Source organism: Anolis carolinensis, chromosome 3 (genome assembly GCF_035594765.1).
Source record: "Anolis carolinensis isolate JA03-04 chromosome 3, rAnoCar3.1.pri, whole genome shotgun sequence".
NCBI lineage: Eukaryota > Metazoa > Chordata > Lepidosauria > Squamata > Dactyloidae > Anolis > Anolis carolinensis.
This window is the reverse complement of record NC_085843.1, coordinates 27994632-28006246: the sequence shown is the minus strand read 5'-3', so window position 1 is coordinate 28006246 and position 11615 is coordinate 27994632. Positions and strand designations below refer to the sequence as shown.

Sequence of the window (11615 nt, the reverse complement as noted above, 5' to 3'; positions counted from 1 at the left end):
ACTTAGGCGATCCCTAAGGTGTAGTGTCTTGGCTGTGGATGCATAGGTGGCTGTGGAGACCTATTCTTGACCTGCATGTTCTTCCACAGTGAAGACATCAGTTTCCAGATGGAAGGTGGTCTTGGTCAGGGTTGGCTTGACCCGCCTTCCTCTTGGTGCGTTTCTCCCTTAAGCCCTCCATTCGTGCCTCTTCAAATTCTGCAGCACTGCTGTTCACAGCTGACCTCCAGTTAGAGTGCTCAAGGGCCAAGGCTTCCCAGTTCTCGGTGTCTATGCCACAGTTTTTAAGGTTGGCTTTGAGCCCATCTTTAAATCTCATTCCCTGACCACCAACATTACGTTTTCCGTTCTTGAATTGGGAGTAGAATAACTGCTTTGGGAGACGGTGATCGGGCATTCGGACAACGTGGCCAGTCCAGCGGAGTTGATGGCGTAGGAGCATCGCTTCAATGCTGGTGGTCTTTGCATCTTCATATACGCTGACATTCGTCTGCCTGTCTTCCAAAGAGATTTGCAGGATTTTTTGGAGGCAACGCTGGTGGAATCATTCCAGGAGTTGAGTGTGACTCTGTAGACAATGCACATTTCACAGGCGTAGAGAAGTATTGGGAGGACAATAGCTTTATAAGCAAGCCCCTTGGTATCCCTACGGATGTCTTGATCCTCAAACACTCTCTGCTTCATTCAGAGAAATGTTGCACTCACAGAGCTCAGGCAATGTTGTATTTCAGCATCCATGTTGACTTTTGTGGAGAGGTGGCTGCCAAGGTAGCAGAAATGGTCAACATTTTCTAATGTGACACCATTAAGCTGTATTCCTGGCATTGCAGAGGGATGAGCATTTTGGCTGGATGAGCATTTTGGTTTTCTCGATGTTCAATGAAAGGCCGAGCTTCTCATGTGCTTCTGCAAAGGTGTTTAGAGTGGCTTGTAGATCTCCTTCTGAATGTGCACAGATTACGTTATCACCAGCATATTGGAGTTCTATAAACAATGTTGTTGTGACTTTGGTTTTGGCTTTCAATCTGCTGAGGTTAAATAGCTTGCCATCTGTCCGATAGATGATTTCCACTTCCCATCAACAAGATGAAGTATCATAGTGATGAAATGGAAAAGAAGGGGCAATGACACATCCCTGTTTGACACCTGATTCCACCTTAAATGGGTCACTTTGGGAGCCATTGCTGTCCAAGACTATTGCCATCATGTCATTGTGGAGGAGCTGCAGGATGTTCACAAATTTGTCAATTTTTTGGAGGATAGTCTAGAGAGCACTGCGATTCACTGTGTTGAATACCTTTGCAAGGTCAATGAATGCCATGTACAGAGGTTGATTTTGTTCCCTGCATTTTTCTTGGAGCTGTTGTGCAGTGAAGATCATGTCCACTGTTCCTCTGGAGGGACGGAAGCCATTCTGGGATTCTGGGAGGGTGTCTTCTGAGACAGGGAGAAGGTGGTTTGCAAGGATTCTTGCAAGGATTTTCCCAGCAGAGGTTAGAAGAGAGATACCTCGATAGTTTCCACAGTCTGTTCTATCTCCTTTTTTGGAAAGGGTGATGACGGTGGCATCCTTGAAGTCTGCTGGGATTTTCTCAGTCACCCACACTTTTTCAATGAGTCCATAATTTCTGTCTTCTCAAATAACATGCTGTTTCCAGGTTGGATCATCAAGTGCTCTGCTATGGCTGACTTCTCTGGTTGAATTCGTCTCCTTACATTGTTGTTGTGTGCTTCCCAGTTGCTCCCTGCTTATGGTCCGAAGACCCAAAGACCTCAACAGCGGAGCAGGCGGAGGATAACATGGTACATGTTACAACGGCTGTGAAGGCGGAAGAAGGCTGCAACAGACTGAGAAGCTACTTTTGTTGTGTTAACCACACCACTGCTGGGACCTCAATCTGTGAAGACTGTGTGTTGACCGGCCGTGCACCAACCTCCACACATTAAAAAAAATCACGCACAGGTGTCTTCCAAGAAATGGAGGACCATCATCCTCGAACTATGAGGGATCGCCTAAGTAAGTAAGTAAGGTGACCCTTAGAGATTGGAGGGTCTTTGACAAGATTGATTCAGAAGGGCTTTGTCTTTAAGGCTGAACATGTATGACTGCTCCAAGGTCTCCCTGGCCTATGACCCTAAAATCTAGAGCCTGTAGAATGATGGCAGGTCGACACCACTTTCACTTGCATGGCTCAATGTTATGAGATCTTAGGAGTTGGAGTTTGGTAATGCACCAGACCAAAATCTTTGCCAGAGAAAGCTAAGGGTCTTGTAAAACTTCACTGCTCATTATTCCACAGCCTTGAGCCAAGGTAGTTTAAGTGGTATCAACATCTGTAGCAGGCATGGGCAAACTTGGGCCCTCCAGGTGTTTTGGACTTCAACTCCGACAATTCCTAACAGCCTACCGGCTGTTAGGAATTGTCGGAGTTGAAGTCCAAAACACCTGGAGGGCCCAAGTCTGCCCTTGCCTGATTTACAGTGTAGTAGATGCATATAAAACCTGAACTCTCCCTCCTTTGCATTTCCTTCTTGGCAGAGGCGTCTCCAATCAGGGAACAAGGAGGAGCTTACCTTTGAAGCAAGCCAAGGCAAGGCAGGCTGAGAAGGAAGCTGTCGATTTAAACTGGGACTAGCGCCGGGGGAAAGGGAACCGTCGGAGAAGAAGGCAGCCCGAGGTGAGAAAGGGGATGGGGAGGCTCTCCCAGAATGCGGACCATGGATGGATAGATAGTGACAGGATGATAAGGCTCCAGAGAATGCGACTCCAAGGGTGCGCGCCCCAACCTTCAAATAGCAGAGGGTTAAGAGCAAACGTTTATGCACTACGGTCTGCAATTCGCTCGCTGGGCAATTTGGGATGTCCGCAATGATTTCTTTATAGACGGAGCTAGGCTATATCAGTATTCAAAGGGGTCTTGTAGCACCTTAGGGTATGTCTACACTGTAGAATTAATACAGTTCGACACTTTGACTGCCATGGCTCAATGCTGTGGAATCGTAGGAGCTGTAGTTTGGTGAGGCACCAGCACTTTTTGACAGAATAGTCTAAAGACCTTGTAATGAACGATACTGTAGCATTGAGCCATACCTCATCACACTAGAGCTTGGATCCATTTTAAATCCACTTTAAATCCACTTTAGGGAGGAGGCTTTAAACAGCTCAGCCAGACAGGTCCTGGGCCTCACCAAACTACAAACCCCAGCATTCTGCAGGAGGCAGAAACCAGATTTAAAGTGGATTCATGCTCTAGTATGATGAAGGGTCAGACTGCATTCATTTTGAAGTGTAGATGCACCTTTAGGGAGAATGCAGCTGCTAGTAGCATCGTTCCTACACTTGCAGGTCAGGAAGCTGACTGTATCTACACTTTGAAATTATAATACAGTAGAGTCTCACTTATCCAATGTTCTGGATTATCCAACGCATTTTTGTAGTCAATGTTTTCAATACATTGTGATATTTTGGTGCTAAATTCGTAAATACAGTAATTACTACATAGCATTACAGCGTATTGAACTACTTTTTCTGTCAAATTTGTTGTATAACATGATGTTTTGGTGCTTAATTTGTAAAATCATAACCTAATTTGATGTTTAATAGGCTTTTCCTTAATCCCTCCTTATTATCCAACATATTCGCTTATCCAATGTTCTGCCGGCCCGTTTATGTTGGCTAAGTGAGAATCTACTGTAATAATAAATCTTTATTTATATCCCGCTTTTCTCCCCCACAGGACCCAAAGCAGGATATTAATGTCATACAAACATGCAAAAAAAAAGTCCGAATACATATATCCAGACCAATAAGACAATAAATAAATATACAAACATCTTATACACACACACCCACACACACACACACATTCATACACATTCATGTGGCTCTACAACAACAGATTTATAAACCCTAGGCTTCGTAGAAGCTAAAGTGGCATCAAGCAGCTATAATTGCGCAGTGTGACCAGCAGGTTCATCTTATGCATCCAACTTCCTTCTACGCTGTCATATAAAATCCAGATTATCTGCTTTGAACTGGATTATATGACAGTGCAGATTCATATAATCCCCTTCAAAGCAGGTAATGTGGATTTTTTGCTTTGATCATCTGTACTATATAGCAATATAGAAGGGGCGTTGGTTATTCTCCAAGGAGTTACAGAATCTTTGCATACTGTTTTTTCTTTCTTTCTCTGGTTTTGAAGGAGCCCAGAGTTCTATGTACCATACAGAGAGATTCTGAAGATGGGAAGAAAAAGGTGCAGTAATAAAGAAATAAGACTCTGTCTATGAGTTTCTGGTGTTTTTTCAGTCCTGCCATTTCAGTTCTTGCTGATGATAAGGAAAGGGAAACATGTTAAGACAATTTAGCATACCCTAAAGCAGTGGTTTTTAGCCTGTGGTTCCCCAGATGTTTTGGCCTTCAACTGCCAGAAATCCTAACAGCTGGTAAATTGGCTGGGATTTCTGGGAGCTGTAGGCCAAAACACCTGGGGACCCACAGGTTGAGAACCACTGCCCTAAAGGCACCAGATCCTAACTGATTGTGGATGCTAAGCAGGGTCAACCCTGGTTAGTGCTTGGATGGAGACAGGCAATGAATATCAGGTACATTTTGAAGCTATATTTTGAAAGAAGACACTGGCAAAACTATATCTGAGGATTGCTTGCCTAAGAAAACCATGTCCACAAGTGATTTGAAGGCACATGCAAGGCATACACACAATGCAATGTATCTCATCTAGTTCTCTCTCAGTCTGGTTCCTAGAATATGTTGTTATTATTGATACCATTGAGAAGGATGACACTAGAGCCTAGTTGTGTGGAGTACTTTGGCATTTTGGACTACAGCTCTCAGAATTTCCCAAACTTCCAGAAAGGATTCTGGAAGTTTTATGTTAATAATTTGTGGCTGAAGTGCTTTGACTTCAAACAAACCCAGCAGCCTCATTTTCTGCTCATTTAGAGTGGCAATTAGCTTCTATTTACATTCCCAAACTATATACAAGTTTACACTCACTCGTAAAAGAGAAATAAACCATGGCGCCTGAGACATATATATTGATTTTATCAGATCTCATTATTCAAAGTAAGCCCCGGAAGTTACATTTAGGCATTTCCTCTGAGTCTAGGCCCGTCAGGTCCACTTCTATGTCTTAACCCATTAATGCCTGGTTTTGGACACTGCATGTTTAGCAGAAATAGATTTTATTAGTATTACACATTCATCTATCTTAAACAGTGGTTTCCAATCTTTTTTTGACCAGGGGGATCACTTGACCAGGGACCATTCTCCAACATTAGTTAAAAAAAAAAAAGGTTACAAATCAGTTTTTGATCAAATTTAAATTCAGTTTGATTATTTGGGGCACTGATTCAGAAAATTCCACTGGATAGAACATATGTTATCCAGTAGTCACCATCTGCTGACCCACAGAAAATTGTATTTAATAATCTAGAGCTGATGTGGTCTATCCAGTGCAATTTTCTGAATCAGCATCCCAAATAACCCCAGGAGCAGGCCTAAAAATGAAGACACCAAGAAAGGTGTTTTTGGTTGGGCTGTGTTATTATCTGTAGTAGTAATGGTGAGGCCGCGGACCATATTTGAGTTCTTGCGGACCACTGGTGGTCCATGGACCACAGGTTGGGTCCACTGATCCAAAACCTTATTTTAGTCTAAAAGGTAACATTTCCCAAGCTCTAGCCATTTCAATAGTTGGTCTCAGCTCCCATAATTTCTCGTGGTTCTTCAAATTGTTGTCTATGAGCATTGAGTGCTCGGCGCTCAATTGTAGGCCCTGTGAGCGCTTGATGGTAGGCCCTGCGAGCCAGGCCTAAGTGCCACCGAGCACTCAATGGCTAGTAGGCCCGGCTCGCAAGGCCTGGCACTTTGCCGCTCAAGGTCTGAAAAAATTTTGGTTTTTCGGACCTTTGATGGAAAAGCCCATTCATATTGGCGCCCATTTCCATCAGCGGCGGATGGAAATGGAATGGAACAAACCATAAGTAATTTCAGACAAATGTACAACCTTAATAGAAATGCAATACATAAATAAATAAATAAATAAATATTCCATTTGTGTATACTGTAATTCCTATTTGCAAGCTTTGCTAACAAGAGTCATAAATAAATCTGTCTTGCTGCCAATAGGAAGAGATGAAGAATTCTAACTATCTTTTCAAGAACGCTTTTCATTTGATCCTACAGCTCCTTTGTGCTTATCAAATTAATATAATTCTGTGACACCATCTCGCTTAACCCTCAGGGTTAGCAAGTTTAATGAAAGTTCCTGTATCAAGGGCTCATGTCATAACATGTTGGAAATCTCACTGTCTTGTAAGTCAGCCTGGCTTTTCTTGTTTTGGCTTATACTAAAGCACATTATTTTCTTGTAGTATTATCACCAGCATGATATGTTTGTGTGTATAGATCAGATCTTAAAAGAGGCAAATGTAAGACACTATACTTAGGCAGAAAAAAATGAAATGCAAAGATACAGGAAGGGTGATGCCGCCTGGCTTGACAACAGTCAATGTGAGAAAGATCTTGGAGTTTTCGTGGACAACAAGTTGAACATGAGCCAACAGTATGATCCAGTAGCTAAAAAAGCCAATGGGATTTTGGGCTGCATCAAAAGTGTCTAGATCAAGGGAAGTCATGGTGCCTCTCTATTCTTCTTTGGTTAGACCTCACCTGGAATACTTTGTCTTATTCTGGGAACCACAGTTCAAAAGAGATACAATAATGACAAGTTGGAAGGTGTGCAGAGGAGGGCGACTAAAATTATCAAAGGTCTGGAGACCATGCCCTATGAAAAGGGGTGAGTCCAGGAGAACTCCCAAGCTGCAAACCCATGTCTTAAGGGGGAGTGTAGGCCCGGGCTGTGGCGCAAGCTGGTGAGCAGCCAGTTGCAGCCAGCTGAGACCAATCACTCTGACCAAGAGGTCATGAGTTCAAGGCCAGCTCGGAGCCTGCATTTGTCTTCTGTCTTTGTCAAGGCATTGAATGTTTGCCTTATATGTGTAATGTGATCCGCCCTGAGTCCCCTTCGGGGTGAGAAAGGCGGAATATAAATACTGTAAATAAATAAATAAATAAATAAATATCCAGCACATGCTGTAACCCTATACCCTGTTTGGCCTTTTGACTGACCAGGAGAGCCTCTGTCTTGTCTGGATTCAATTTCAGTTTATTTGCTCTCATCCAGATCATCACAATCCTGTTCAGGATTTATTTTATTGAATAAATGAATAAATAAAATCACAGAATCCTTAAAGTCATTTCTGACTTGTATTGCAAAGTTTTTTGGTAAGATTTCTTCCAAGGTGGTTTTCCTTTGCTTTCCTCTGGGGCTTGGGCCCCATCAACACAACAATTTAATGCCGTTCAAAGCCAGCTTCAAACTGCAGTGGCAGCCAGACAACAAGCTCCCACAATAGTGAATGGAAGAAAGCCAGTAATGTGTATCAATGTTTTGTGGTTTGTATAATTACCACCTGGACCTCATACTGGTTCCAGAATTTCCTATGTAATTATCTGCACAGCAAAACCACTTTCTTCAATACCAGTTTGAAACGGTATTAAATCACGGCTTTCCATATTTGTATTGGGAGGATTCAAACTCTGGACTCCAGAGTCATAGTCTAACACTTGAAACTTCTACATCACGCTGGGTCCTTAGTTGCAATTTTGACATTATTGCCAAGGTGATAACCCTCTCCCTAACAATGTGTTGTCGAAGGCTTTCATGGCTGGGATCACAGGGTTGTGGTATGTCTTTCGGGCTGTGTGGCCATGTTCCAGAAGTATTCTCTCCTGACGTTTCGCCCACATCTATGGCAGGCATCCTCAGAGGCTGTGTGGCATGGCCTCTGAGGATGCCTGCCATAGATGTGGGCGAAACGTCAGGAGAGAATACTTCTGGAACATGGCCACACAGCCTGAAAGACATACAACAACCCTCTCCCTAACATTTTCTGGCATCAGCTGTATGGAGAGAAAGAGCTCCATTCAGCCTGAAATCAAACAACAGATGATGTATACTTAACTAGGTACTGCAGATGATACAGAAATCCAGTCGTAACATTTACAAATACGTATAATTGTTTTTCCCAGAAAGGATACGGAGGAGAAGAAATTAAATTTTCTGTTAGTCCTCCCAATTGCAGAACTTCCCAGTTCATACAATGTGTTATGGAATGAAACCATTTCTCATTTGCCCCATTCTTTTTGTCTTACTAGGCTAAAGGACACACACAGCCATGGACTGGAAATCTCTCAAAGACGTCTTGGGAGGGGTAAATAGCCACTCCACCAGCATTGGAAAAATCTGGCTTACTGTCCTCTTCATTTTCCGAATTATGATTCTCGTGGTTGCTGCCGAAACAGTCTGGGGAGATGAACAGCAAGATTTTACTTGCAACACTCAACAAATAGGATGCAAAAATGTCTGCTACGATGCATTTTTCCCTGTTTCACACATTCGACTTTGGGCTCTCCAGCTGATCTTTGTCTCCACTCCTGCACTTTTGGTTGCAATGCATGTTGCCTACAGAAGGCATAAGAAGAAACGGAAATACAAACCTGGAGATAAAGTGGATTTTGAAAATCTGAAAAAGCAGAGGTTTCATATTGAGGGTGCCCTGTGGTGGACATACATCAGCAGCATCTTCTTCCGAATCATCTTTGAAACTGTTTTCACATATATTTTTTATTTTATATATAGAAGCTATAAAATCCCTCCTTTAGTCAAATGTAGTGATTATCCTTGTCCAAATACAGTGGACTGTTTTGTTTCCCGACCCACTGAGAAAACTGTATTTACTGTATTCATGCTGGCAGTTTCAGGCATCTGTTTGCTGTTGAATATACTTGAATTGGCTTATCTGATACTAAAGTCTTGTGTGAGGAAATCTAAGACTGTGAAAGCACTGCCCAGTGATTAAACATCCAAGTGTCTAATTTTGAATTAGCTATAGAAAATGGTCAGCAGTATTTTCATTCTCTAACATAAATGGTCAGAGTACTCTGTTCAGCATTTGCTCTAGAGTAGAGCTAGAAATAATCTGTCCCTTAAGCTGTTGTTGAACGAGACTTTCCAGCATTCTTTACCATTTGCTGATGAAGGTTGCAGTCCTTTGTATTCACAGATTCCATTATCCTTGGCTAGAAATTATTTATTTTTAAGTCCAAAAGCAAACCTTGATTTTGCCATTTTATATAAGTGACACCATCCTACTATGTATATAATGTGACTTGAGCATCCAGAGATTTTAGTACATATGGAGATCCAGGAAGTTAACTCCAGCAGATTCCATGGACCTACTGTATTTGTTTATTTTTAAAATCCCTGTAGGTAGGTATAACCTCAAATATTTTTTTTTCTTAAACCCAGCTTACATCTACTGTATCCACACATCTGAAAGGTTAAATTCTGTGCTTTTACTTTTTAAACTTTCTATTGAACATGTGCTGTCAATGTTACCCAATTACAATGATGCTTCAAATCACACGGATTCATCTGAATGCGCTACAAACAAGAGCTGTTGTTTTCATTGCTGTTGATTTTTTTTATAGTCACTGATTTGATCAAATTTTCTGGCATTTTGTGGTATGATCATGTTTGGGAGGGGCTCGACTGGGGTGACAGTAAATGTTCCTGCGCTGGGTGACACCAACACCACTGACGTATTATATGCTCCTAGTTTTCCAAAACACACTCCATACATCCATACATGTGTGAAGGAGTTAGTTTTAACTATTACATTTATCCTTCTTTTGGTCTTTGGAGCTCTAAACGGCTTGGGCTCAGGCTATTTGGCCAATCGCCTCTCCTCCTACAAACCAGCTCGGGCACTGCGGTCAGCAGTGCTCTTGATCCCACCTCCTTCTCAAGTGAGGCTGGTGGGAATGAGGGAGAGAGCCTTCTGCGTGATCACGCCCCATCTCTGGAACTCCCTCCTACCCTTCAAAAAACAACTGAAGACTCATCTTTGCTCATTAGCATACAGAGAGGAGGAAGATTAGATAATGAGAAATCCATACGGACATCTGGTTGAGAACTATTGTTGTATCTGGGCCCTGCTAGTCCATGTTGGCCCAGCTGTCATCAACCCACATCACTTCATGAACTTTGGTTGGCTCCTGTAAATAAATATGGATGTCTCATACTTAGGTTTTATGTCATTATGTAATTTGTTTGTCTACGCTTTGCTTAATTTATTGATGTTAGGTTCTAATTTTACGTTTACATGTGGGATTATTCTGGATTATTTTGCCACTACATATTTGTTTTTATTAAGGCATTGAACGTTTGCCTTTTTGTATGTTGGAACCCACCCTGAGTCCCTGTGGGGAGATAGGGCAGCATAGAAATAAAGCTATTATTATTATTATTATTATTATTATTATTATTATTATTATTATTATTATTATTATTATTATTGGACTCCTATTGTTAGTCTCACTGATTCTATTGCATCTATGTCTTGAATTTACCATTCAGCAAATGAGCCAGTGAATCTCCTCTAGTTGCTGCTACCGAAGAGGATTTTAGCCATTATTAGCTCACCCTCACTTAACTAGTTATTACTCTGATTTACAGTGGTTTGAACTAGGTAAAGGTAAAGGTTTCCCCTGACGTTAAGTCCAGTCGTGACCGACTCTGGGGGTTGGTGCTCATCTCCATTTCTAAGCCGAAGAGCTGGCGTTGTCCGTAGATACCTCCAAGGTCATGTGGCCGGCATGACTGCATGGAGCGCCGTTACCTTCCCGCCGGAGCGGTACCTATTGATCTACTCACATTTGCATGTTTTCGAACTGCTAGGTTGGCAGGTAGTCTATATTTAAAACAAATCAGGTAGTCTATATTTAAAACAAATCATAGATTGTTCTGTTCCAGGAAAAACAACAAACAATGGTTATTAAAAACAGAAGGAAATTCTTATGATCATCTTCTTGTGACTATGCCAGAGGAGGTTAAGCCCAATTCTTCAACATAAGACATTAGAACATGAGTCCATCTGTGGTCCTTCCATAAATCTGGAAGAACTGAACTTGAACAATATAACATTTGCTTTCAAAATTATGGGCAGGGCATTTTCTGTGATGATGAAATGTTACAAAAACCATGAAATGTTACAAAAGCCATACTGATCAGTCTCAACTAAAGTAAACCAGTTCAATCAATAGTTGAATAATGTGTCAATACTTTGGTAAATCCCGTTAATTGAATGGATTTACTTCAGTCAGGACTACTTTCTCTTTCATTAACAAAATGTTTTATTGAAATGAAAATATAACCAAATCACACTTCAGCATGTTTTGTTATCTGCATAGACATGAAGTTAAAACTATTCTGTGAAATAATAAAGTTTGCCATGCCTGGTCTAGTTCAAGGAAAATAATAGTCTTGTTCTATGTGTGACCTCTCCTGGAATACTGTGTCTGGTTCTGGGCACCACAATACAAGAAGAATATTGACACACTGGAATGTATCCGGGGAGGGAGGCCAATGGTAAGTGGACTGAAAGCCAAGCTGTATGAGGATTCAGGAGCTGAGTATGTTTAGCCTGGAAAAGAAAGTTGAGTATTGACATGATAGCCATATTTA

General features: G+C 41.7%; 1 protein-coding gene across 1 annotated transcript; it reads left to right on the top strand.

The window, feature by feature from the left end:
• The first annotated feature begins 2485 nt into the window (after window positions 1-2485).
• On the top strand, window positions 2486-10397 carry LOC100563921 (gap junction beta-6 protein). Its single transcript, XM_062974629.1, has 2 exons — window positions 2486-2678; window positions 8246-10397. The coding sequence occupies exon 2, from the start codon at window positions 8266-8268 to the stop codon at window positions 8947-8949; it is 684 nt and encodes a 227-aa protein (XP_062830699.1). The 5' UTR covers window positions 2486-2678; window positions 8246-8265; the 3' UTR covers window positions 8950-10397.
• The last annotated feature ends 1218 nt before the right edge of the window (window positions 10398-11615 follow it).

What these genes read in the sequence shown, in the direction of transcription:
- LOC100563921 (XM_062974629.1), top strand. Translation starts at nt 8,266, where the DNA reads ATGGACTGGAAATCTCTCAAAGACGTCTTGGGAGGGGTAAATAGCCAC.